This window comes from Gambusia affinis, linkage group LG19, assembly GCF_019740435.1.
Source record: "Gambusia affinis linkage group LG19, SWU_Gaff_1.0, whole genome shotgun sequence".
NCBI classification, from domain to species: Eukaryota; Metazoa; Chordata; class Actinopteri; order Cyprinodontiformes; family Poeciliidae; genus Gambusia; species Gambusia affinis.
In genome coordinates this window covers 2889872-2917415 of record NC_057886.1, presented here as the reverse complement: position 1 = coordinate 2917415, position 27544 = coordinate 2889872, and the positions used below count along the sequence as shown (strand labels likewise).

The window sequence follows — 27544 nt, the reverse complement described above, 5'->3', positions numbered from 1 at the left end:
TAAAATCCAGGTCCAACTTTGTCCACATTTTCCCTACTGTTCCTTTTCATGTAAAGTATTTTACCATGTGAACCCCAGGAATAATAGTAATAATAAAAACCTTTAAAATTTACATAGTAATATATTTGTTTCACTTAAGTCAACACACAAACTGTTTGAACCCAAAGAAATGATGAACGGTGGTCAGATGTGACTGTGCTGCAGCTGTGAGGACGCCAGTGAACGAAGGAGGAAGAAGGAGGAAGCTCCTTTACGTCCCTTTAGGCGGCGTCCATTTTAAGGCCGTGGGGTCAATGGTCTTCCCATTACCGCGTTTGGTCTCCTTCGCCTTCCAGTCGTCAATGAGGTCCTTTGGAAAAAGAAGAAAAAAAGACATTTAGTTAATGTCTAGATGGGGAAAATAAACTACAGCAAAGACAGGAGTCCGAGTTCTTCACCTGTCTCTTTAGAACCAGGTGTTTTCCTTTCCAGTATTTGAGCATTTGAAGGGACTGCAGTGTGCTGACAATGTCCACTGGATTCACTGCCGTCTCCTGGCTGATCTCTGCAACAGAAAGGGAGAAATTAAAGGGGTTTGGGGTGGTGGGGTCAGCAGCGCCAGCCGAATCCATGATCCTCAGTGGTTCAAATACTGTAGGTCCGAATGATTGGTACCAATGAGCCATATCGGTACCAATATTGGTACCAGTCATATTGGTTTGTACCAATATAGCTAGTATTTAAATGACCAAATTAGAATGGTCAATTCTAATTTGACCCTATAATTGTGCAAGTTAGAATTACAAAAATAAATACATTTCCTTAATGGAAATACGCCAATTTTGAGAAAAAAATTTTTTTAGCGTATTTTGCAAAACTGCAAGGGAAACACTTTTTTCACATCACACAAGTCATGTGACCAACAGTTTGATGTTACTACTGGCAGAAACAACAAAGAAGACAACAGGAAGTGGTAGTAGGATGATGCGTAGCATATTTTTTTTAAAGAACATCCCTATCCATATGCAATTTTAATTTCATTTTTTTAAAAATAGAAACACCACAATTGCAAAATGGTGTTTTTTTGACATTAGCAGAATATTGAACAAAGTTTTGCGCAAATTTGAAATGGAAACGCAGCTAATGAGAGATGCTACCGTAGAGATCTTGCTTAATATTTTAGCTCTAGAATGTGACCTCAGTGCTTTTTCCCTTGAAGGATATCGACTTTAAAGGCTTTCAAATACAGCAATTATATTGTTAGTACTATTAAGGACAAATTAAATTAGTTAAATACATACCTCATTCATGACGGAGCAAATTGGAAATGAGAAACATTTTCATTTCATCTTCTCAAAGTGAACTTAAGTTTATTTCTGTAGCATATTTCAGCCAGCAGGCAGTTCAAAGTGTTTACAGTACAAAAAAATAATACAGCAACTAATTTATGAAACAAGATTTTGTTAAATGAGAACATCAAAATCATCAAGCTCATATACTTTGACTATATTTATCAATGTTACAGTTATTATGAATCAAACACAGATTTAAATTAAAGGGTTTTTAGCCTTAATTTAAAAGAACTGTTTTGACAGTTTTGCAGTTTTCTGGAAGTTTGTTCCAGATTAGTGGTGCATAGAAAGTGAATGCTGCTTCTTCATAGCAACTTTTCAAACAAAACAAAACAAAAAATACAATAAAATAAAAGATTGGTATTGCCAAAAATCTGGGCAATACCAATTTTCACATTGGTATTGCCAATGTTCACATTGGTTATTGTGAACATTGGTGATTGACCAGAAAACTGCAATCAGTGAACCCCTAGTTTTCACTCATACGTCTGTACTCAGTCTTTCTCTACAAGCACATTCAAGCACATCACAACCACCTCCAACTGTTGCATGATCTTTGCTGCCTCTTGGCTAGTACTCTCTTGAAAAATAGTTTGTTAATCTCAATGGGACTTTCCTGGTTAAATAAAGGTAAAATAATAATAAAAGAAAAAACATTCCAACCTTTGATGGAGATCTCCTTTCCCTGAAAACTGTTGAGGTACCGCAGCAGAACATCTTTCCAGTAACTTCTGTAGCTGATCAGACCCAGGTCGGACAGAGGGCGCTCAGGCGAGCCCACCTTTTCCTCCACCTTGGACAACAGGTAGCCTGTTTGTTGTTTTTGGACAGGAGAGAAAGTTGCTGTTTTTAACTGAATTCTCTGCACATATCTTGGTGCAGACCAGAAAAGACGTACAACAGTTCTGATGAACATTCTCTGAGAGGCACCCTCCAAAACCAGGTAACATTGATCAGCGAATGAGAGCAGTGTTTGTACTCACTGAAGTCAATGAGCATCTTTCCGTAGCCTTGCCTCATGTACTGCGGCATGGTGAGGATGCAGGACACGTTGTAGTTTAAGAAAGAGTTCTTCTCCTGTGGAAGGAGAGGAAACTGCTGTGACAGAACCGGATGTGGCCCCTGGGCTGGAAACCGTCTTCACTGGGTATGAACTGACGATGACAGGCTTGATACGTCCGCTAGGCAGTAGATCCATGTTGCTTATATTCATAAAAATCCCAAAATAAAAAGTACAATGTCTGCAAAATATGCATTCATTAAAAAAATTACAAAACAATTTGTGGGTGCCCTGGCTCAGTATCTGACAGTATGAACTAGGGCCGGATGGGAAATATGGCTTAAAAATAAAATCTTTGAGGTGTGAATTAAAATTTACAACTTTAATCCATTTCCCCCTTTTAGTTCTTTAAAAACAGAAGAAAAAATACAATTGACTGGTTTTTATTTCAATCATTCTTTCTTTGAGTTGACCTGAATTCAAAGTTGAAATAAATAGAAGTTGTAGAATAGGCTTATCAAACAAGATGGTAGTTCTTAGACGGGTTAAGATCACTCTGAACTATGGAAACCAAAGCAGTCCATTGGTGGAAAGAAACAAAAACTAGATTTTCCAAAAATCTAAATTTGACAAATCGATAAACTCGATTTATCGACCAGCCCTAGTATGAACTCCTCCAACATCCTTGTGTTGTAAAAACTTAAATCTAGATAATTACCTTGCCGTTGAAGTCACAGGTTAACATATTGCGACCCAGTTTCCACAAAGTGAGAAAGTAGGAGGATTCTGAAGGCGTTACCTTGGAGAAATAGCCGACTAGGTGACATCCCGTGTTGTCGGCTTCCGTCATGACGTAGAAGAGGAACGGCTCCACGTCGTAATACAGCGTCTTGTGGTCCAGGAAGAGTTTCGCTAGCAGACACAAGTTCTGACAGTAAATCTGGGAGTGGAGAGAACGCAACAGGTTGATGAAACCGATTCGTTTTGACTGACAATGGTTAGCAAAAGGGATTACAGATGTGAAGCTTTACCTTGTTCTTCTTTCCGTCCACCTCAAAGACAGAGATGTTCCCCTTCCTGTAGATCTCGTCACCTGGTGGATGCTTCCACACGCACTTGGCCTTGAGCGGCGAAAATAACTTCAGCTTAAAAATTTTTTCAAAAGTTTTAACTCAAACATGGAGCAGTAGGGGTGCCCTACCATGTGCCTGCGCAGAATGGTCTGGCTCTTCATATACTTGAGGCAGAACTCACACATGAAGAGCCTCCCCAGGCGGGCGTACTCCTCGGGGTACGGCGAGTGGTACCAGGTGTCCAGCTCGAAGCGGCCGAACACGATGGTCTTGATCATGTTGCTGCCCTCCGACACCTGGCCGGCCAGACGGAGCTTCTCCTGCGCAGCCGGGTCGGGACAGACGGGCGGGGCGAACGGGACAGAAGGCGGCGGAGAGGAGACGGGGAGGAGAGGAGGCAACAAAGATTCAATTATTGAAGGGAAGACAAAGGAACCGCCTTAGTGGAGGGAACCGGCCAAGAACATTAAAGGTGCAGGAAGAAAAAGTCAGATGAGGAAGTAATGCTTTAAGCTTCACTTGGATAGATGAAAGTCATCTGGACTGAAAAAATAAATAAATAAAAAAGTAAATCTGAACGCTGCAAAAGCAATAAATCTTACCAAGTGTTTTGTCTAGTTTCTAGTGAACATTCTTGAATATCACTGTCACTAAATACATCTTGTATTACTATGTACGTTCCAATGGTTTTAACTTTTATTATTACATATGCATACGTTGATTGTTGCTGTGGTTTCTCGGTTTTCTTTTTTCCCTTTCTGCAGGTTTAGATGCAGACTTAAAGAGTCTTGACTTGTGTTCCCTTTATGCTTCTTTCTTTTATCTACTCTTTCCTCTTTTCCATTCAAACCTTTTTCTCCCTCTCTTTTTTTCTTCTCTGTGTCCATTAAATTAGGAATAAATCCAAAGAAATTTCTAATAGTTTCTTCTCTATATCAAGAGGAGCAACATGGCAAAAGCAGTAATCCTGCGCTTGTGAAAGTAAATCCACTGGGCCTCACCTTGACACACTGCCAGACAGGACATGTTTAAAAAGATATATATTAAAAATTATAAGCTCCCTTTAGGCCTGTCACAATAAAAGTTGCTGGACCACAAACTGTCCCTGTTATTATTGCAATAATCGATATTATTCTTGTTTTGAGACCATTTCCAAGTCATATAATGATGACGACATAATAATTCAAGTTTGCTCTCTCAAAAAACAGTAACTTTAAATTTAGCATAGAACACTTTGAACTGGAACTAGAAGATTTTTTAAATATCCAAATTAAAACACGACAACCAAAAAGCAATAAATGAAATGAAAATAAAAAACCCACACAACTGAAACGGTAAATAAAATAGGTTATGATGTTTCTGTAAACAAAATTGCCTGTCGAGAAATACTAATCATCAGAATGGAAATGATCAAGTTCATTTTAATTTATGTTATCAATTGGTTAATTACTTACTGTGACAGGCACAGTTTTACAAAACATCTTTCTCATGTTTTAAATTTAAAAACAAAATCTTTTAGTAGAACTAGACTTTTTAAAATTAATACTCAGGATTTATTGGCTTTAAAAACATATCCTGCAGAAAAACTCCTTGTCAGTTAGTTTTGTCTTATTTCAAGTGTACGAAGATATTTGCACTAGAAACCAGGCAAAAAATACTCTGGTAAGATTTTGGGTTTTTGAAGTGAACTTACTGGGTTATTACTATATTTCATTATCAGTTAACATCTTGTAAAACCCTTTCATCTGAAGTATCAGAAATGAACATGGAATGACATGAAGTGATCGTCCAAGAAAACCAACAAAAAAAAACAAAAAACAGAAGGAAGGAAAAGTGGAAGGGTGGGAGGTGATGATGAGTTTTCTCTCTTACAAGGTCCTCCGAGGCACGTGCCTGCGCTTTCCTGAACAGCTCGAGATCGTAGTCGCTGGTGATGTTCTCCAGCAGCGGCTCCCGGCTCGTCCCGTGGCTCTGTCGGTGTTCCTGAGAGCAAGAGGGGAAAAATAGCGAGAAAAGTGGGATTTTTTACAACGTGGAGAAGATTCAGTTTGACGTCTCCTCTCTGCTTACTGTATATTTCTCCTTCTGCTCCTTATTGAGGCCAGAGTTCCTCTTCCTCCTCAGCTCTGTCACCTTATCTTTGTAGCGCTGCTGTCCCTCTGTGGGGGCCTGGAACAAACACAGTTGGTATGAACCAAAAGCTGATTTGGGCCGTCGCAGATGAAGATTATGGGCTGATTAGAGGTATCATGTAAAAAGAAAGGTTGCTTACATTCACGCCTTTACACCTGTCAAAATGTTAGCTAGTTGGAGAGATGTGGTACAATTTAGATTTTTGGCCAATTGATTAGTACATCACTAACAGACAATTACTGGTACCAAAGTATGACAAGGTTTTAAGAAGTTGTGGTTTTAAAACAGTAAAAATTTTAAATCATTTTTTATGATTAAACATAGACAGCCGCGGCGTTAAAGATAAAGGAGCGACATCCATCACTCTGGGTTTTAACACCACACTTGGCAAGCTGTTTTAAACCAATCAATTAAAAAAATAAAACTAATTAAATGTTTAAGTTTTAAATATTTATCTAATTGCAATGGTAATTTTACACAAGGTTATGCCAAAAAATAGAAAAAGATTTCAAATTAAGTAAAAAGAACTCGTTTCAGATTGTTTTTGTTTTCTCTTTGTTTATTCCAATCTCATAATCTCCTTTCAGACATTCAGAACGACCTGTCTTATCAAATCAAGTAAACAGGTGCATCAGACGTGGATTTTACTGTGAACCAAGTGACAGTAACCCGTCATCACTCTGACCCTGACGACCAGTGGTGCGATCTCAGCTGTTCCTGCCTCAAAAGCAACGCACGAGTCAGAAGGGACACAAACCTGTGTGTATGTTTGCTTTCCAGCACATTACCTGGTGCCTTGTGGAGTGTCTGTTCTCATCCTGCCGATGCGACAGCGCCCTTTCTTCGGACTGCTTGTCGCGTGTCGTTGCCTTGCCCTGTCAAGCAAATCAACACTGTCTGGAGCCCCGTAGCAAAAACACAACAGCAGCCTCCTCCATGTTTCTACAGCATGCCAATTTCTATTTGCTTCTCTTGCTTTTTTCACATTCATTCACCGGACACTTGGTGTGATGGCAGACCAGAGGACCAGTTCAACCATCAACATGTTTCCTCAGTAACGAGGAGAATGGTTGTCATATTTATGTTAGATTTATGTTTGTAGATCGCAAACATTAATCCACAAACAATGTAATGTAGAAGTTTGTGGTTGTATCATAAAATGTTGAAAAGTTCCAGGGTGTGAAAACTTTTGCAAGGCAACGTATGCAGCCATGTAAATGTGTAAATGTATCGCTTTGGGTACTTTCCAGCCATTCCAGCTTTGTGTCACTATTTTTTCATAGTTCCACACAATTTATCTGAAATTTTCTATTGAGTGTGTGTGTGTGCAATCTACTTGTATATCTTTATTTAGGGGACCACATTCACCATTTTTACCCACAGAGGAAGGTCTTCTGTAATAAATGAGGACTTTTTTCTGAATCTCATATTTTTCGACTTCTACTTTGGTCTACTAGCTAGGTTTAGCAGTATGATGTGAAATAAGTTTTAGTTAAGGTTAGAAATATACTAGGACTAGTTATGAAAAATGTCTGGGTTTGGCATAAATACAGTTACTACAATGAATGGAAGACAATACAGTCCTCAGTTTTATTGAAGTGCACAGATGTGTGTGTGTGTTCTTGTATTTGATACATTGTGAGGACCATCGTCCTAACACATCAGTTGTGGGGACTGACTGCTGCTCTTGGGGCCCAAACCTGAGTCCCAGAAGAAGTGCTGTTTTTGGGTTAGAGGTTAGGTTTTGGACTAATGTGTGAAGTGAGTTTATAGTTAGGTATAGGGTTATGCATGCACTGGTAATGGTTATGCTTAGGGTAAGGGTCAGGGCTAGACTATAGAAATGAATAAAAAATAACAGTCCTCTTTAGGACTATTTATGGTATTTCTACTAACCTTCTGAAGACTGATGGGCCTCAGGGGGACCAAAGCCCAGTCCTGAGAGGGTAGACCCCTTTGTTTACATTTAGCAGTTAGCTTTAGAGTTGAGGTGTATATTAGGTTTTGGTTAAGGTTAGAGTTAGGAAAAGACTATTATTGTCAGGGTTAGGGAAAATGCCTGGGTTAGGCATAAATGCAGTAACAAAAATGAATGCACGTCAATACAAAACCCTAATATGTATGCAAATACAAACATGTGTATGCGTGTGTGTACCTTGCATTCATCAGCAGAGAGGTTATGGTACAGCGGGCAGCCTGATATGGAGAAATGTCTCTCATGTCTTCCTGTTAGATGACCTGGGAGAAAAACAGGAAGGGTGAGAACAAGAGGAAGATGAGAGGATGTTTGCAGATGAAAGGCAGTAAATTTAAAGCGGTATGACATTTGATCGGGGGGGCAGCGAGGAATCATGACTGTGTAGCGTTTAGGTCCTCTCACCGAGGGAGTTGCATCCTGGGGTCGGACACTTCATGTTAAAATTGTAGCTTTCGTGGAATCGTCGTCGTTTGGGTCGATGGGAGAGGTTGTGGGCGGCGGCCTCTTTGAGCGACAGCTCTTTCGCCAGTCTCTCGTCCTCCTCTTGTGAAACGATAATATTGTTGTTAGAAGACACATGGTCATTGCTCGGACTGGAAACGTCAATATCTGACTCCGAGGATGGGGCGTTGCCTGTCGGGGTCCGCGGGGGCGTCTCGTCCCGGTCCGCTCCTTGTTTTGCGTCTGCTGGGCGAGTTGAGGAAGATTAAAAATCCCAAACTCTAATGTTAATATATTTGAAATGAAAGCATCTTTACAGCTTTTACTCCCTCTGATTTATTTTAAGGGGGGAATCTCTGCAGGCCACATATGTCCACACATACAGATGCAATGAACAGCCTTCAGCAGTAGCAGCACTCAGATAAATCCAATAGTGAAGAATGATGTTACTGCTGCTGAAGAACGGGCAGCTGGGAGACCCTGGCTGCCAAATGAAAGCACATATTTCAGCCTGTTTTCTTTTCTGCTATTTTTATTTATTAGCCTTCAGTTAACACAGAAGGTGTGGTTGTGTGTGACCAGTATGTTAGAGAAGTAGCAGCAGCAACTCTGAATACGGTTGTGAAGAAAAATAGCACAAAAACAGATTTTTTCTGTTCTCTTTTGTTTATCTTTCTATTGCGACCAAACTCCTCTTTCTTTAAGTTTACATACAGTTTTATGTTTTAGGGGATGATGTGTTAAGAAAATTGGCTTGTTAATATAACAATTAGGCGGTTAAAAAACCCCATAGCTAATCGTAATTGTTCTGCAATGTCAACTAGTATAGGAGAATTTACATGCTGTTTGGAGACGTAGAGACAGAAATGCAATTCTAACGCACGCCAACAGCAGAAACATCTGATCAGTCATGCAAAGAAAAGGTTTCCGCACTTGCTGTTAAATGTGTTCCCGTCTTCCCTTTAGCAAATTTTTTGAAAAAGCTAATAGCCAACTCAAGCAAGTATAAAAACGTTTTTTGAGGAAGTTATTTCCAATTTTGACATTTCCATCAACCTTTTTTAATGTGATACTTCAAAATGTGCATTAGAAAAACAGTGAATGCACCATAGGTAATCGCTACAACATTGCGTCAAACACAACCACATTTACCTCAGGCACAACATCCGAAGTGTAGAAGTTGTTACTGAGGGAAGAAGACTCAAAGTTGTCAAATTTAAACTCCAGTAAGATGTTACTTCATACATGTTGAGATATCACTACTGGTCTGTTCAGGCTGTCATTTAAACAAAGAACAACAGAACTAAAAGTATAACAGCAAAGTGGCTTTGTTAAATCCTGTCAAGCTTTCAGGTTTCATCTGTGGAATATTCTGGATTTGGAGATAAGTGGTAACCTCATTGGAGTTTCAGAGTCTTCAGAGAACACACACAGAAATATCTTAGCATACTTTCCATCAAAGTGTTTAATGCAACACTTTAATATGCGCATTAAAAAAAACTATTGATGGGAGCACAGCTGGTATCTCTAACAATAAAATCAAATGCTTTAGCAGTAGGACAGAAAAAATATTCTGAATGCCATGAATTATTGTTCTTCTTGAACATTTGGAGTCGGCTTCAACCTTTATCATCAGGGGAAAGATTTCTTTAAAATAAAATCAGGGATGAGATTCAGCTCCATCTCCAGTCTTAGCACGCAATTGGTAAACAGATCCATCAAATTTCAAAAATAGATATTTTATTTATGCAAAACATTTTCACAACGTAGAACCCCACCTGCTCTGCATCTACAAGAGACACCACTCAGTGACTGTAATTAAAGAGCGGACTCGGGGAATCTGACGTAACAGTTTCTAACAATAGATTTCACACTAAGTCAAAGCAGGAAGCTGGATGTCAACTTAATAAGTCAAACGAGGTTTGCTGGCTCTAGCTGCAGGTTCGTGACAAATGGTGAATACATAACAAAAAAAGGCTGCGAGTATCATGGCACAAAAAAAAAATATTCAGATTTTTTTTTTTATCATTAGTGTGGCCACTTTTAGAAAAGCGGGAGTTTTGACAAAGAAGCAACAATCTTGGGAAAACAATGACTGCTGCTGATCTGTCTGTTATAATGCTATTTCTACGTTCAAATATGTTGAGTTTATTATTCTACAGTGAAAAAGGAAAACATCTCAGTAAAGTCCAGACCTCAACTTAACTGAAATACTGTGGAAAAAATATTAAGAGATGCGAATAAATGACTTAATATATTACGTCTTTTTTTCCATTAGAGGTTACATTTGTCTAATGTTTCAACTTGATATGAATCAGATCTTTTTCTAGAAAGAAAAAACAACAACATACAGATCCTCCGCCTCTTGTTCTCCCTTCTTGCCTCTATAAGCCACTTCCTAAAGTATCCCCTAATGCTGCTGCTTTGCTTCACACCTTCATCTCTTTTTCATGCCTTCAATTCAGATCTCATCTTATCTTTTTATAAGACAGAAAGGAAGAACTGCGGCTTACCATTGGCTTCTGTGTCTGAGCCAGACGACCTGCTCTGACGCAAATGGTATCTTTTGGCTTTGGGGTTTGCCGCCCCCTGCTGGCTACGTGTGATCCTGCGTGCAGAGGAGAAGACGGAGGCAGGCGCTGCTGTTGCTGCTGCTGGGGCCGACTCTGCTGTGGAATTGGGGCCCTCACTGTGAGCAGCAGCAGCAGCAGGGGAGCTGCTGCGTAACGAACTGGAGTTATCTAGAAGGAAGAAGGAAATGCCACTTTTCTGAGACAAACTTTAAATCACAGACATGATGTTTTATCAATTCAAATCTCAGAGGTGGATGCAGCTGTACACAGGCTGACCCTGGAAGAAAAGCTGTTTGAGAACGGTTCAGTCAAAGCCTTACAACTCATGTTAGGGCCATTGTAGATGGGAAGAAAAGGAATACATTTCAAACATTTTTTAACAATTTAATAATATCATTTTTAGATTAATCTCAGAAATTTTCTAAAAAATAATAATAATCTAAATCTCTGAGTTTCAAAGTAAAAAACTTGATAGAAAATAACTCTGATTTTCTGACTACTCTCATAATTTTTCTAGAAAAACACTGGAAATGTCTGAGTTTCAAATGTCCTCACTTTTAAACTTTGGAATATTTTCATAGTTTCTTTATTACATTAAATTGTTACAATATTGTTTTCTAAATTAAAGAGCTGTAATCATCCAGATTCAGTTTCAAATAAAAGGTCTGGATTCTAATATAAGTTCAGTTATAATATCAACTTAAAGAACAATTTTAAAGAATACGTTCATAAAGCATAAACAGTAAATACTGACATTTCTTTTTAGAAAAAAAAGAAACAGTCAAAAACTAATCACTCAATTCCTTTGAGAAGTGGAAGATTTTTTTAATTCATAATAAAACTTTCTCAACTATATACTGATGTACAGATCCCATTAGCAGTTAGGCTAAGTACTGATGTACTGTTGTCTGTTTCTCAATAAGTTATTTAAATTATTTTACTGTCAAGCTTTACTAACAACTAAAAAGGGTAAAATTCTAACCAAAAAATAATTATAGATAGTTTATTGGCAAAATTTTGAAGGTTTTTGTGACCTTTATTGAACCGTATCTGGACAGGAAAAGGTGCCTGTGGCCGGTACTCAAAGATATACTGCCTCTACAGCCAAGTTGCAAGTTGTTATAACATTTGACATATCTTTAAGAAAACACTAACAAAGTAAAAATCTGAAGTTTCATAACATAATAATGTTTTTTCTTTTTTAAAAGACATTTATAGCCTTTTTCCAACCTGAAGTGTTTTATCTACTTAAACATAAGGAGATAAAAATAAGGCCCTAAACTATTGCTAACAACCCTGAAAAATGGTCAACGTTTTAAGAAAGAAAAACGTTTCCCTTTGAACCACAAATTTCTTAAAAAGACTCATTTTAATTTATTTAACAGTGGTAGGAACGGTTTACCTTGTGAGCTCTGGCTGAGGCGCAGAGATGCGCGAGTCAGACGCGTGCTGCTGCGTCGACGCGCCCTTACTGCAGCTCTGACGTGTTCGAGGTCGCCGGAAAAATCTGAGTCCTCTGTTCCATCCGAGCTGCTTCCTGCCGTTCTCTGAGAAACCAGAAACAGTCAGCAAATGTATGTCTTCGTTTTGTTTTCTAAATAAAAAAAACAGTGCATATTGAATCCAATGAGAAAGTGTGTCCAAACTTTTGGTCTGTACTGTATATACACACATATATGCATTGAGACATATATATATATTAATATAATATATATAATGAAAAAATTTCCCCCTGCCTGTTTCTTTTTACCAGTGATTTAATCAGCAGAGATCCCATGTTGGACGGGAAACATCACCCCTTCTATTTATCACCTTCAGCTCATCATCTCCTGTTGGACTTTTGTCAAGAAATCCTAGAAATAAGCCTTTGGATTGAGTAAAATCGAGGTCTCATTCATGTGCCACAGGATAATCACGTGCCGCCTGAATTATCGTGGTTAACCACCTTTTGCTTTCCAATTAATTAATTAACTAACAGTACATCATGACAGATAAAATTAGTTTTAAAACAATCAACAGATTGTTTTAATGACAAAAAATTGATTTTTATAATGAAAATATGTCGAATAGATAGATTACCAATTCTTTGTAGAAAAGAAAAGTTTGGAGTGAGCACTCCTACTTTTCACCAAGATTAGCTCCAATTACGTGTAATTATGTTTTTTGGCTTGCTTTTTTATACATAATTATCTACTTCAGATTTGAAAATGAATAAATAGCCACAATAAACGAAAACTCAAACACTACAAAAACTTTTTAAAAATAGACCCTGTGTATGTATACCGTTATACATATATATATATATATACATATATACTAAACAAATCCTTAGAAACACAAGCATAGAACTTATTTATAATTCTCTATGGATAGATATATAAGTAAAAGTTATTTTGTCCCCCGTGGATACTTGTGAACCAAGATAAGCTTACAGTAACTGCGATAGGCTTAGCAAGAATTGCCCCCCTCCATTAAAACTGCCTGGGGCCTCATCCAAGATTGGTTCGCCCCTGCCTTCTTTAAACATTAATGCATGTAGCGAATAATGTACCACAGAGAAATACAACTACAGCAGTTAAAAAGACGCCTCACGGAACTATGGAGGCTATTAAATATTTAACTGTCATCGATTATATGCCAAAAGTCAATAAATTATGCACTAGAACCGTAAACTGTAAGGATACACTGACATTAGGGGACGTACAAGCAACAGTAAACATTCGCATTTGTAGAAGAAAAATAAAGCGTGCGTTTGCTTTATCCTCCCAAATTTTTTTTCAAGACACGAACATCCTGGTTGAACCGTTTGATCCAAACGTAAATATGAGTAACTGCTTTGGCAGCATGGCCACATATCTGACAACTTCACAACAAGAGGGCCGTGCATTCTATTTGCATTTCACCAATTAAATTAGAGGCGAGGCGGGACTTGCACAAGTCCAACCAATTAACGCAGGCGTAGTTTAAACTCCGTCCAATCGGAGCGTTGTTTTGGTGTACAGCGTTCTGTCCTGTGGAAACCAAAAAACAACCCGTCCTCATCGGTTTGCTAGAGACCGTTACAAGCCGTTAAACGTCGGGCAGTTCATAAACACGGCAAGTTGGACGAAGAGCCAACCTCAACTAGCAATCAAAGAGTAATAAGAGGTTTAAGAAACAGCAATAATTTCTTGCAACTACGCTGTAAATGTGAGCTAGCTTAGCTTAATAGCTCTAGCACAAACATAACTTTTATTGGAGGGAGTTATTAAAAACATTTGCAGTTTGTTATTAACACCTTGAAGAAAAACATTCAAGCGCCTCGGCGGCGTTCGTTTTCCAGCCTCAGTTTCATTTCCACGGCTAACATTAGCTATGACGTTATACTGCACTGCCACAGCCTCTAACGTCTTCTCTTACCTTTTTCCGTGGCATATCTTCAGCTGTGGAAGTATCTTATCCTTTACTTTGGGGGAAAGTATTCAAGCTTCCATATAGGCTGCAAACGAGAAACGCCACCAAAGCATAACATGGACCAACTCGGCTGGAAGAAGCGCACAATTTTCCCCGCACTTCCTGGAGTGCGGAGCAAATTCGGTACGTTGACAAAATAGCTCCGCCAGTTGATGCCACATCAATGAGCTTAAAAAGTCGTTTAGATGCTTTAATGTTTTATAACAAAATATAAATAGATTAAAATAATTTTTTTGGAAATAATAATTATGTATGTCATAAAGTGCTAATACGTTTGTTTTGCATCTCGACCACAACACAGGTGTCACGTTGAGATGGGTCTCCCCCGCAAGTTGCGCCTTTACACGATATTTTACGGCTTCGTTTGTATCGCGAGGGTGCACTTGATGAACTCCTATATGAGAATAATACCAGTCTCTTGAAATAACACAAGAAATTACCACCAAGGCCTTTTCAGCACTTTACAGATAATATCCTATGCAATTTTAAATAAAGCAAACTGCTTTACATTGGTTTTATGAAATTGTCATTCTCTCTTTTTTTAAAGCAAACAAATAATTAAAATAAAATTATTATCATTATATGTGGATTTTTCCGGCATGACGTTATTTTTTTGAGTCAATTTCCTAAATGTTCTTAAATGTACCATGACTTGACCATAAAACTCTACAAATAAGCGCAATGATGTGATTACTTCATGCTACCGAACACATTTTGGTGGTGGAACATTGAACACCGGAAATAAGTAGGAGTGAACCCTCTCGCGGTGGATATAGAGTAATAGGTCGGTGGTGTTGTATAATAATCTCCAAATCTTGCTCTATAGTTAAACCCCAGACGGAGACGGCGTGATTTCCCTTGTAAACTGAGTCCTAACTATTATGGCTGATAGCACCAACCCAACGGTGTACGAGATTTTTCAAAGCATGGAGCAGGGACCAGCTGCAGCTACTAGCACTGCCACTGCTCAGGTGAGTTTTCCAGTCTAATTTACTGCGGCTAATCTAATGAATTCGCTGTAGTTGCACTAAAAGGCCTACATGTGGCTGCATAGACATGTATATATAGCAGTGGTGTAGGGCCAGTGGAGCCCTGTTTGATCCATGTGAAGCTCATTAACTGTTAGCTGACTGTAATTCACAAGGCAAACATGTGACTTCTGTCGGTGGACAGGAACAACGTTAAATGAAGGAGCTACTAGATATCTATAACATATGCAATTTTATTTATTTTGTGTAGTTGGAGCCTTAAAAATAGTCTGGAAAACAGAAACAAACTATAGTAACATCTTCTAATCAGGTTTAAAGAGAACATTTCTTCCAATTATGTGTTGCGTTCATTGAAATGCTACTATGAAATATTTCTGTTTTGTAAAAACATTTAGCTTGTAGAAACATGAACATGTTTTGCAAACATTGCATTTATTAAATCTACTTGGCCCATATGAGCTGAGTTGCATAAATATTTTGGGATTTTGATGAATTTAAACTGAACTCCAGTATTTACATATTATGAAGTTATCGTAAATATTGTGGACTCAACGTGGAGCTGCTGGCCAGGGAACATATTGATTATTATCATCACTCTCAGTGATACACAGGACTATCTATTAATTCATATGTAAAATATATATTTTTCTTTAATGGATAGGGCACCAAGTCTGGCTCCAGCCCAGGGCCCCAGGTTCTTGCAGATCCGGCCCTGGTTTCGTTCCATTCTGTCCTACAGAACGAATTTATAGCTGGAGAAAACCGAAGACCTTCTATATGCCTGAACACAAAACTATATATAAAAAAAAAAAAAGAGTACCGTTCAAGGTTGAGCTCTGGACTTTGATGTCTGTCAATAATTGTCACGTTCCATCCAGCCTGACCAGTCCCCATCAAACACAGGAGGCATCCTGGTCACCTATAAACTGAGAGCCTCTGTTCGAGTCATTATTAGCCCTTCTGCCCCATCAGAGCTTTTAAATGCTAAAAGAATGTAGTGTGATTTGTTGGTATCATTAGTGTAAAAAGCCATAAAATTATCAGAATAATCTCCAACTGACTTTTTTTATTTATTTATTATTATTATTTTTTTTTTAAGAAATTCAACTTTTTGGAGAGAAAAATTCCCACAATATTAAAACATGTTTGTTTTTGCCACTATAATTCTTTTTAAAATAAATGTACCTGAAGCATCCATCCATCCAGGCAGAAATTAAACAGTTTGTTTTATTAAAAAAATATATATATTATTATACAAGTAACATATTTGTTAGGGGGGGGGAAAGAACAAGGAAAAAATTACGAAATAAAACAAAAATAAAATCAAACTAAATGTTTACCCACATTTAGAATTATTTTATTGATTTTAAATCCCATATCTGGACAGGAAGTGGGAAGAAGTTCACACCCATCTAATCCCCACCTGTTCTGTAAATCAGCATCTTGAATAAAATTAAAACTGCAGTATCTAACTTTAATAAAGATGGTTTTTCTTTACATATTTACTCAAACTATTATGACAGTATAACATGAGACAAATAATCAGTGAAAATAAAAACATCGAGCTCTTCTGCCTCCTCACTGTGGTCCTACTGCCGTCTGCAGAAACGCACCTCTCAGTCAGAAATGACCAATCAGAGCCAAGAGGAGGGGCTTAGCGCTGTCAATCATGCTCGCTCAATGTGCTGAGAGTGCAGAAACAACTTAGTTACATTGAAACTGCTCATTGGCAGCCATGCTGACTAGCCTTAGCATCAATGAGTGATTGACAGCAGTACGATCCCCCCCAACCCTTCCGCTCTGATTGGTTGTTTCTGACTGAACGGTATATTTGTCTCATGTTATACGCTAATGGCATAGTGACAGTTTCTAATATGTAAAAATAGCATGTTATTCATATTGTTTAAGGATTAATTTCTGTCCCTGTTCTCCATCAGGCCTGGCTGGACCATCACTCCCGTTCTCTGGGTTTCTTCATGGATGGGAAGTTCATCCTGCCAGCAGACAGACGGAGCGTCTCCCTGACCGATTCTAAAGGTGACGGCTGCGTCCGTGTCTGCTCATGACATTTGATCAGAAATATGATTCCCTGTTTCGTCCCGTTCCCCCAGGCGGTGTCGTGTGCAGCACGGCGTGCGCCGAGGACGCTGACATTTCCCAGTGTGCTTCTTCTGCCGCCGCCGGCTGGACGTCCTGGAGCAGCCTGAGCTGCTCCCAGAGAGCCAAGGCCCTGCTGAGGTTCGACTCGCCCACGCCGAATCCAGACCTCTCTGGCGGGCTTTGTTTGAGCCGCTAACGTGGATGCGTCACGTCTGCCCCGAACAGGTTGGTGGGCGTCCTCGGGCTGCACGGTCAGTGTGTGTCGGAGTTGTGTGCGCTGTGTGAGGCGTCCTGCTCGCCCGCCGCCCTGGTCAGGCTGCTGCAGTACTACAGCAGCTGGGCTCAGCTCAGAGACATGCTCATACCCGGCTGGACGCCTGTCGGTGAGAAATTAGCGATGCTGTGTTGTTTTTACCTTTAATTTTTTTTTTTTTTCAAGGTATTTGAATTAATTTTATTGTTTTGTCTTCCAGGCGTGGTTGTAGTCGTCTCTTCTGATGACTGCTCTCTCTATCCCCTCATCCTCAAAGTCCTCCCGGCGCTGGCCATGGGTAAAACACACATCTGGGCCTCAAATACAGTTTTTGTTTTACATCTAAACCTTTAAAATAGTCACAAACATTCAAACTTTGTCCACACACAGCTGTGTTTTTGAATGAAAGCAAATATCTCCGCCACATTAAAAACCAAACCCATAGGGGGCAGTGTAGCACAAAGCTAAGACCTATGTCAGCCAGTCAGATTGTTTCAAAAACATCCACAACTTCCTGTTAGCAATTAAACATGGCACTAAAAGCTTCATTTGTGTGGACAGATATATGTATATAGGTTGAGCTCATTTTAAATAGTATATCAGAATATAACGTTAAATAAAATAACAAGAAAATGTAGATTTTTGAATCATCAACGTTTGAATGTAGTGGTGAGTTATTTATCCTAGACTGTAATGCAAATGACACCAAATCTCCGTTTTTCCACGTGCACTCGCAAATCTTGACTTTGGAAATAGTTTTTCTTAGCAGTTTTAGTGATATTAAATCGTTTTCGTGTGGATGAAAGGAGAAAAAAATAGCATAAAATGTATTTGTTTTCCCAGATGTCCGGCTACGTGTGGACGAGGCCTAAGATGTTTTCATTGTGCCTTGAAAAGCTTTAATACCCCTTTAACTCAACCACAAGCTTTAAAATGTTTTTAAAGTCTTAAATTAATGTTCTGTGACTGGAGTTGGAGGGGGCTACCAGTAGCTAGCTGTTAAAATATTATTGCTAGCTATCTTTTTTTGCATTTGCCATTTGTAATTTCAAATTTATCGCCAGTTGACTGGACAAAGTTTGCGTGGAGATGTAGATCTTTATATCCATTCATAATGTTTTAAAAAGTTTTACATTTTTGTATCTAAAAGTTTAAGGCCTTGAAATGTCTCAAATTCATTTTAAGAAGTAAGTCGGCCTTACTTCTAGTTTTTATTTTGAAGCATTAAAAAAATCTGCAGAGTTTTACTTTGTGTTGGTCTTTCCCATACATTTCTTGTAAAACATTGAAATTTGTGTTCAGAACGTTTTTACACAATGTAAGAAAGTTAAAGGGGAGTGAACACTTTTAGCAGGTTGTTGTACCAGTTCTCCCTGTTTGTTCCAGGCAACTCGGTGATTGTCGTTCCCGGTCGGAGCGTCGCCCCTCCAACGCTTCTCTTAGCGCAGCTCTTTACCGCAGCAGGGCTTCCTGCCGGGACTCTTAACATCCTAACAGGAAGTGATGTCACATTGGGCGCCAAAGTGTCCCGGAATCCCGACGTGAGATTGATCTCTTACTGTGGCAACAAGCAGGTGGGTCACATGTCTGTCGGTAGAATTAGCATCTGTTTGTTGAATCATTTTTATGTCTGACCTTTCACCCTGCTCTCTCAGGATGGGCTGGCTCTGTGTGAGGCCTCAGCGGGGATGGGCGTCCCCGTGTCCATCTCCTCATGCGTTGGTGCTACCTGCCCCTTTATCATCTTCGAGTCCGCTGACATTGACAGCGCCGTGGATGAAGTCATACAGATAGCTTTCAAGAAGAAGAAAGAGGTGGGAGAAGAGAAGCAGCTGCAGCTTGTCTCTTGTTGTCTGCAAGTCCATCAAAGCGTTGAGTTCTAAACTATTCTCTGTGCCTTCAGGTCCACTGGGTGCTGTGTGTTCAGGAGAGCGTGTCGGACAGCGTTGTGGCCCGGCTAAAGCTGCGCATGGCGGACATGAAGAGTGTACCTCTGAGCAGCGACGCGGACAGGGTCCTGGTGGATGCTGCAGTACAAGAGGCTCTGCAGCAGGGGGCGACGGTTAGTTACAATCGCTCAGGAAGCTAGGGATGCTTAAAAGTGTAATGCTGCATTCCAGTTGTAGTGGAAACTATGGTCAAGTCAGCTGAGAAGCACATCCCCCACTGGGAAAATGGGATCAACTCCAACTACCACCAGTTACAACTTATAAGACTGACTTCATGTTTCAAAATGGCCACTCCTCACATCAGTGGTAGTAAGATGTGGTAGAAGCAAATTTATTTTACAAGACACGCATGTAAAGGTGTTTCTTAAATTAATATTACATTCAAGCAACTGCACATATAATCTGAATAAATGAAAATGGATGTTTGCTAATGGAAAGTAAAGCTTAAAACGATGTTTGCAAACAGTGTTTATGGACGTCGCCATGTTGAAATTCTGACTTCTCAACCAGAGCGCCTTTTCCTGGAGTCAAACCCAGCTCTGAGTTCCCATTTTCCCAGATGACTGGAACGCAGCAAAATGGAGCCCCGCGTGAAAGCAAAACCCCGCCTCCAGAACAGTTCACAAAAGTGGGCGGAGCCAGGAGACACTACGGGGCTTGGCCAATTGTTAGGTTGACAAGTTGCTGAAACAAAGATCATTAAGAGCCTACTTAGACACCATCTGCAAAAATAGTTCATTTGAAGATTAGTTACACTTTAAGATCTCATGGAAAAATACTTTCTAGACTTGTCACAGGTTGTTTTTTAGTTTTAGTTGTTCTTTAGTTGCACTTTAAGATTTTTGAAACTTTTGTCTTGAAATTTCAATGCTATACAAAAAGCTGACAGACACTTAAACTTTCTCAACATGCGTTTTATATCCCTGCTGATGGAATCAGGACGAGGCTAAAAGGTTTTCCCGTTTTGTGTCCCCGTCCTCAGCTGGTCCAGCCCTGCGGTGCCAGTACCGGGGCCCGGTACCCGCCCACGGTGCTCTGTGGGGCGGCCCCCTCCTCTCCGTATGTGGTCACCCCCCCTCCTGGACCGCTGCTGCCTCTGCTGACGTTCAGGAGCAACACAGAAGCTGTGCTGCTGGGTAAACAAACGGCAAAAGCACTTTTGAAATTTGGGGGATAGCATCTGTTGCTGAAACATAACAGCTTTCTGCATGGATTTTATTGTTACTCATTGAATCAATCACATATTTAAATAGAATTTGACCCCGTGTGTTTGGCGCTTTGTCCACACAGGGAACCACAGCCCTCATGGCCACGCAGCATCCATCTGGACTGAAGACCTCACCCTGGCTCTGGAGACCGCTAAGAGGTCCACATTACTATACATGTTTTTGTTATGTCACCGAAACGCATCATCGCATCACTCTAAAGGGGCAGTATTATGTAAAAACGACTTTTTTTAGCTTTACATCATGTTGTAATGTTATTCGTTCATCAATCGCTTGCTATGATTCTTTTATGCATGATTGAGAAATCCTTTGATCTCCATGGCAACCGTTCAGGTGCGCAAAACACCTGGGCAGACCTAGCACTGCCTTGGAAGACGATGCTCCTCCTCAGAGCTGCCGTTTCCAATCATCAGCCTGGCAGAGCAGCTGTACTCTACTCCTTCAGACTAGCCAGCAGCAATTAGCAAACACCTGGTGGAACTGCACATCAGCTACGCTCACTATATGAGCTACTTCTCAGTGCAATGTTAAATAAATAAAACTTTAAAGGTTTAATAGAGAAGCCATGTTGTGATGACTTGCTGAAGGCGAAGTTTCAGAAAGAGCTGGAGTTTTTAAAGAGACGGTGCCAATTTCAAGTTGATAATTTATCAAGTAAAAGTTATTTAAAGTTATATTTGATATATATCACATTTTTATAGGAGCTGAAGGTAATGTAGTTACTGTATTGTGCTATAAAATGGCACTATGTGCCCGGAAAATGCATAACATTGCCCCTTTAATATCTGTAAATATTTTTAGAACTGTTAACTTAGTTCCTCCAATTTGTAGCAATTTCTCAATCGTGGAAATTAATGCAAAATCACCAGACTCCAGAATGTTTTTCACGCTAGTGCATAATTGTTACCTTATTGCAAATTTTCTAGAAAAATTGTAAAAAAAAAAAGCAAACTTTGGATTTAAGTGATGCCAACTCCCACCTGCAGGTGGCAGTACTTCTTACTTCTACTAAGCTGCTGCCTCAGCCTTACTTCATATCCGTGATTGATATGAGTAACACATAGTCACGTATATTGTCATGTATAAGTTAAATGTTCCAAAATTCCTTTCTTATATTTGTAACGTCAAAGCCCAAAAATCATGAAACTCTTGTAGATTTTTTTTTTACCCACTTCCTGTGACTGTTTCCCCCCAGTCTGTCTGTGGGCTCGGTGTGGGTGAACTCGAGCTCCGTCTCAGATCCCTGTTTTCCCGTTTCCGGTCACAAAGACAGCGGAACCGGCACCGACGGAGGACAGGAGGCGAGTATGGATCTTTTTTCACCACGGCAACAGTTTGACTGTTGATACCTGTGAAGCCTCACAGCTGACTGCAGTAAAACACAATAAGCAATATTTTCATTTTGAACCCCCTTTTGCTGCTAACCGATGGAATAAATAGACATACGAGCTCAAAAACAGATATTTATAGCTTTTAATCTGTTATTCAGGTTATTTAACCATCAGGTGCAAAATGGTAATCTATCCATTCAGCTTTCCAGTGTTTCAGAGCTACAGGATATTTTCCCCTTAACCCTTTTTACATGTTGTCACATTACAACCATAAAGATCATTTGGTTTGGACAATACAACACAAAAAATTCTGTAACTGCAAAGTGAAAGACGGTGTCATTCATTGCTTTATAGAATAAGAATCATCTCTAAGCTCACCCTCAAACTTCACAGAGAGCATCTGTGAAGATCAATTTTACATTTTTGCCCCAGATTTTTCATTGGCTTTAGAAACTTTTCAGACAAACAAATCAGTATTGATCCGAACTGGAATCGGCAGGCCAAGCAATTTAAAGATCTTTGACTGGTGCAGTTCTACCAGTAACGATTCTTATCTCTCCTCCAGGGTCTGTACCAGTTCCTGCGTCCTTCCTTTTCATCCCCTCTTCCTTGTCCGTCTCCTGTTTCTTTGGAATACTCAAAGTTTGGAACAGAAGCTGCCCAGGTTGTTATTCCTGATAGCCCAGACGGTGCCAGGCAAGTTTTAATTCTCCCCAGATTAAACAATACACTATAGACTAGCTAGCACAGAGGTAACTGTTTCTCTCTCTCTTTGATAGCATCCCTCAGTCGTACCCTCAGTTTGTCGGTGGGAAAGCATGTAAATCGGTGTCTGGCTGCAGTGTGGCTGTTCAAGCACCAGGGGGCGACAGCGTGCTGGTCTTTTGTCCTGATGGAGGCCGCAAAGACGTCCGGAATGCCGTGGAGGCTGCGATCAAAGTTCAACCTGGGTGAGAGCTGTGAGCACATATTCACAAATAAAAACAAACAGCACAATGAAAAGAAACACGTTCTTTAACTAAGGAAGAGAGTTTTTTTATTCAGCTGGTTACAAGAATGGAAAGGAAAAAAATACAAGAAAAAGGCATGAATGTAAGAAAAAAACACAGGAAGAAAGAGGAAAAAGAAAAAAGCAAGAATGGAAAAAACACAGATGAAAAAAACCCAAACACAAATAAACAAAAAAAATACACAAAAAATATTTAAATAAAAGAGGACAAACTGGAAACCTTCAACAAAACTGATCCCTCCCATTAACTTACAAATATTTTCATACACCTCCATCTGTTGCACAGTCAATAACCAGGCCACATCTGTTTATGTAGATATTAAAGATGGATAGAAAAAAACACTCAGAAACTAGATATTGTCCCTTTACATTTGAGTAACAATGCAGCCAACAGGAAGAAAGTTAAAAATAAACACTAAACATTTCCTATTATTTGTATCACATGGGCTGTATGTTGGAAACGTGTCCAAACATACAGTAACTAGCAATCGTTAAGTGGAGCTTTTCAAGTTCAGACACAGAAGAAAACACAGTTTATTATTTTCCCGTGCTCCTCTTGTCATTCCTCCATAGTTCAATGTGATCGAGATAAGACTGTTCCTGCTGAGTCAGACAGTGTCTGAACAAAGTCCACAGATTAATCATCAACAGAGAGTGAAGAAACGATTTGTAATAATAAACACATCGTCTCTGATCCCAAACAGCTGCTGGCAAAAAACTCTGTCAACCTTTAGAGTTGGTGATCACACCCTAAAATATGACCGAGCAACACAAAGTGGTGTGTATGGAGGAGTAGAGCTGCAGCTAGCGATTAGTTTAGCAATCGAGTATTCTGTCGATTATTCCAACGATTAATCGATTGTTTCAATGATTTATTTGATAAAGGAAATTGGCACTTTCTGCAGATTTATTTATCTGCCTAAGTTTGTTTTGTAAAAAATCAAAAATACATGAAAAATAGAAATAACGGCTTCAATTCCTTGTTTAAATAAGAAAATAAACATTCTATTTCCTTAAAAACAACAACAGAGCATCCATTTAGTGAACGGTTGATCATTTGCAGCAAAAGATGCATCTGCATGTGAAGTAAAATACTTCTAAATGTGAAAAGCTCAGCCCCTTCTGGTTGACTTAACATGATTGCAGTGTAGGAATGACCTGTTGATTTGTTTTTGTATGAACAATTATTAACTGGACCGAAAAAGATGCTTAATTGCAGATTTATTTTTCATAATTTGAACCAGGTGAAGCTAAAACTACTGTGTAGAACATATTTATTTCCACAGACCCGGTAAGAATTATTATTCTAACACTCCTTCCCTCCTTCAGCTGGATGAAGAAGAGTCCGTCTGCACGCGCTCAGTCGCTCTACTCTCTGGCTAAAGGTTTGGAATCCAGGAGGAAGGAGGTTTGTGCGTCGCTCGGCGCCCAGCTGGGGGTTCCAGCCGAGGAAGCTGACAGAGAGGTGGAGCTCAGCGTTGGCCGGCTCAACGTCTGGGCGGCGTACTGTGACAAAGTACAAGGTGGCTCCCCGGTGAGGCCCTTAGCATCTTTGCAGCGCCGCGCGTCACTGTGATCAACGTTGACTGTCTTCCTCCTCTTCCTCAGCCCATGACCCAGTCCGGCGCCGCGCTCTCCTTCCCCGAACCGCTGGGGGTCGTCGGGATCGTCTTACCCGACGACGCGCCCCTTCTCTCCCTGGTAACCGTTCTCGGGGCAGCCATCGCAACAGGCAACGCGGTCGTCATGGTGCCCAGTCAGAGGTTTCCACTCCCCGCATTGGCTTTTGTTCAGGTAAAAGAGCAATCCACCGATGAGGCGACAGATAACTCGAAAAAAGTATTTATGAAGTTTATATTAGGGATGCACAATATATCGGCATTAACATCGGTATTGACCTCTACTAGTAATTTTTTAAACATATCAGTATGAATCCAATAAAGGAAACTGGGCCAATAACAACTAGTTAACATCTTATTGCCGTTTGTGTTTCTTGGGACGTGATTGGCCGTTGGGTGCTCCGATATGTTGGCCAGCCAATCAATCAGCTCCAATTTTCTTGAATTTGGAAAATTGATTAAATTGATATTTACATATGAAACCAAACTTATTCACTGACCTTATTTATCCTGACAAAAGTCTGACAATTAGCTACTAGCTGATTACAAATTTGCACAAAACTTGGTAAAAAAAAAAAAGCACAATTTCACAATAGAAGTGTTTCCATTAAATCACAAGTGAATGAATTTGTTTACATAATAGATCTTTAAGAAACATGCTACAGAATCATCCTCTAAGAGATTCCTGTAATCTTTTTCTTTGTGGTTTTCGCCATTGGCAACATCTGCTTGTTGACCAACATGACTCGTTTGATCCAAAAAACAAGTGTTTCCATTGCAGTTTTGCGAAATAAGCCAATTTCGGTACGGCCGTGTAACCACCTCATCATAGCTGCAAAATGTTTTATCGAAAATCAAAATTGCCGTGTTTCCATCAAGAGAATTTATTTTCAAAATGTCAAATTGCTGAGTTACATGATCAATGGAAACTCTGTTACTGTTCTCTCTTTCTCTGCCATAGACTAACGATCACCTTAGCAACTTTATCATTATATTTAGCAACTTTTCACAAAAACAAAAAAAAAGTTGGTATTGGCCTAAATCGGAATCGGTTCACCCCTAGTTGGTCATTTGTCGAAAGGGCTTAAATATATCGGTTATCAGCCGACAATAATATCCATTTTCATTATCAGCCAAAGTTTTTCCATCAGTGCATCCCTGGTTTATAATCTCTAAAATCTCATTTTAAGACAGTTTCCTGTTTTGGTCCTCATCAGGTGCTCCAGTCCTCTGACCTGCCTGCAGGTCTGGTGAACATCATCACGGGAAATCGAGACCAGCTCACGGTGGCGCTGGCTAATCACAGCGTCATCAAGGCCATCTGGTACTGGGGCAGCGCCCAGGTGAGGACGACACGCTACCATTGTTAAATATAATAAATAATGTATGCATATGTAATCTGATCATGTCTCTCCTGTGTGTTGTTTCAGGGCTGTCAGTACCTGCAGCACACCTGCACCAGCCCACTGAAAACCCTCAGGCTGTCCTGGCAACAGGCCGGGGAGGGGCGCGGCGCGGCGCCGGATTGGGCTCAGCCTAACCCGTCCCTGCTGGAAGACCTGTGGAGAAACGCGGTCCAGTGGAAAAGCGTGTGGATTCCGACCGCGTGAGACGCCGACCCCATCCAGCAGCAGAGATAACAGAAGGATGTTTGGTTATTAGTTCTGGCGGGAGGAGGAATCAGGTTAATTATTAACAGCAGTACTCAAGATGATTTACTCACTTTTTACATTCTGTCCTCGTGTATCAAATATATGAGGACCATTTTTTTATTATTTGTATTCACACATTTCTGTTTTCATTGTGATTGAAATGAACAGAGGCGGTTATTCTTTATACTCTCAAAGTAAAAAGTGCAATTCAAACCGAACAGTGCAGACATGATGTTTTATTTTGTGTTGAAATCATTTCATTTCCTCTGGATTTATCAGTGTTACACACATATTGGATAATGCTATTAAAAATATCTGACAGTTGTCAGTAAAGTGTCGGCCTTAAAGTCTGAGACATTGTGCTCGATTTGGCCAAACCGCAGCAGGGTTAGTGGGCGGGGCTTCTATCTCCATGGTTTCAGCTCATTTGCTCTCATTTTGTGAGTTGAAGCGTCTGGACTTAAACACAGTGTGGTTATTGTGTCCAGCCTTTGTTGAAATATCACAGTTTTAATGAGACTTCCAGAAGTCTTCTGGCCCTTTGAATATTTTGATTACCTTTTTAACCCAGGAGTTAAAAAGGTAATTTTTAATAGATTCTTAATGTTGGATGATTGGCGGTCGGCCAACTTCTTGCATGTGAAATCAATATTTTCTACGTCTGCAAAGATCGTTGTCACTCTATTTGGAGACATTTCTAATAGTGATGTATGACGACTTCTGAAGGGATTTTATTGTACTTGATTTTATTCAAGGGTGTCGGAGTGAAGGACCTAGATACCAACTTTGTCTAAGATTTGTTTGATTTTTATGACATCGTGTCCTTCTCTTTTCACTTCAAAATGACACACTGCTGTCATGTAAAATCCCAATGAAAGAAATTGAAGTTTGTGGTTTATAACGTGATGAAACATATAAAAGATTCAAGAAGTATCAAGGTACCTATATGCAGTTTTGATCAGTCTCTAACGTCTCACCTAACTGCCTTACTGTTACACACCAGGAGTCTTTTCAGGTCCACCAGAGTGAAGCGTCATCATCATGCGGTTCAGGATGACTTGCAGTGTTGACTGCTTAAAGTGACTGACCTTAGTCTTCCCAGAAGGCTCAGTGCCTGCATCTGTGGCCAAGTATAAACAGGACTGTCAGTGAGTTAGCAAAAAAAAAGAGCTAACTCAGTTAAAAATGACTGTACTTTTTGCTTGTATGTCTTTATTACTGTACCATAAAACTGTAACAGAGGCCATAGATTGACTATGCAATGTAAGCATTCTCTTCAAGATGTGAAAATCTATGTTGAAATTGTGAATTTAAATGTATTTTAAAATGTTTGTTACCACAGACCCACCAGGTACGTTTCTGTCCTAAGCCATAAATTAAAGGAGAATTACACAAAGTGTTCAATTTGCTGTGTAACTTGGTGCTTTTATGAAT

The 27544-nt window shown here is 39.7% G+C and overlaps 2 protein-coding genes across 7 annotated transcripts; one reads left to right on the top strand and one right to left on the bottom strand.

Moving 5' to 3' along the window:
• Nucleotides 1–14067, bottom strand: LOC122821382 (histone acetyltransferase KAT7-like). 5 transcript variants are annotated; one of them, XM_044099239.1, is made up of 15 exons: nt 13929–14067; nt 11932–12076; nt 10470–10697; nt 7918–8202; nt 7693–7775; nt 6326–6412; nt 5475–5573; nt 5277–5387; nt 3533–3724; nt 3363–3452; nt 3131–3271; nt 2315–2408; nt 1995–2141; nt 438–544; nt 1–349 (listed from the first exon to the last, which is right to left on the bottom strand). In XM_044099239.1, exons 1-15 carry the CDS (start codon nt 13941–13943, stop codon nt 251–253), a joined length of 1923 nt encoding a protein of 640 aa, XP_043955174.1. In that variant the 5' UTR covers nt 13944–14067; the 3' UTR covers nt 1–250. The 5 variants fall into 5 exon arrangements, with proteins under 5 accessions (XP_043955174.1, XP_043955175.1, XP_043955172.1 ...); XM_044099240.1 differs by having other exon boundaries at nt 7918–8199; XM_044099237.1 differs by lacking the exon at nt 13929–14067 and adding an exon at nt 12280–12407.
• aldh16a1 (aldehyde dehydrogenase 16 family, member A1) lies at nt 14022–27514 on the top strand. 2 transcript variants are annotated; one of them, XM_044099235.1, is made up of 18 exons: nt 14022–14105; nt 14809–14953; nt 16909–17008; nt 17083–17209; nt 17297–17454; nt 17545–17622; nt 18711–18898; nt 18980–19138; nt 19228–19386; nt 20256–20409; nt 20564–20639; nt 21695–21800; nt 22396–22526; nt 22610–22780; nt 24169–24373; nt 24448–24633; nt 25676–25801; nt 25889–27514. In XM_044099235.1, the coding sequence occupies exons 2-18, from the start codon at nt 14864–14866 to the stop codon at nt 26066–26068; spliced, it is 2394 nt and encodes a 797-aa protein (XP_043955170.1). In that variant the 5' UTR covers nt 14022–14105; nt 14809–14863; the 3' UTR covers nt 26069–27514. The 2 variants fall into 2 exon arrangements, with proteins under 2 accessions (XP_043955170.1, XP_043955171.1); XM_044099236.1 differs by lacking the exon at nt 14022–14105 and adding an exon at nt 14713–14727.
• The last annotated feature ends 30 nt before the right edge of the window (nt 27515–27544 follow it).

Coding starts and splice junctions, on each gene's coding strand:
- aldh16a1 (XM_044099235.1), top strand. CDS start 14,864: ATGGCTGATAGCACCAACCCAACGGTGTACGAGATTTTTCAAAGCATG. Junction 17,009..17,082: donor CTCCCTGACCGATTCTAAAG/GTGACGGCTGCG, acceptor CCGTTCCCCCAG/GCGGTGTCGTGTGCAGCACG. Junction 20,640..21,694: donor GCTCTGGAGACCGCTAAGAG/GTCCACATTACT, acceptor GTTTCCCCCCAG/TCTGTCTGTGGGCTCGGTGT.
- LOC122821382 (XM_044099237.1), bottom strand. CDS start 12,306: ATGGGATCTCTGCTGATTAAATCACTG. Junction 7,776..7,917: donor CCCAGGATGCAACTCCCTCG/GTGAGAGGACCT, acceptor TTTTTCTCCCAG/GTCATCTAACAGGAAGACAT. Junction 3,272..3,362: donor TGGACGGAAAGAAGAACAAG/GTAAAGCTTCAC, acceptor CTCCACTCCCAG/ATTTACTGTCAGAACTTGTG.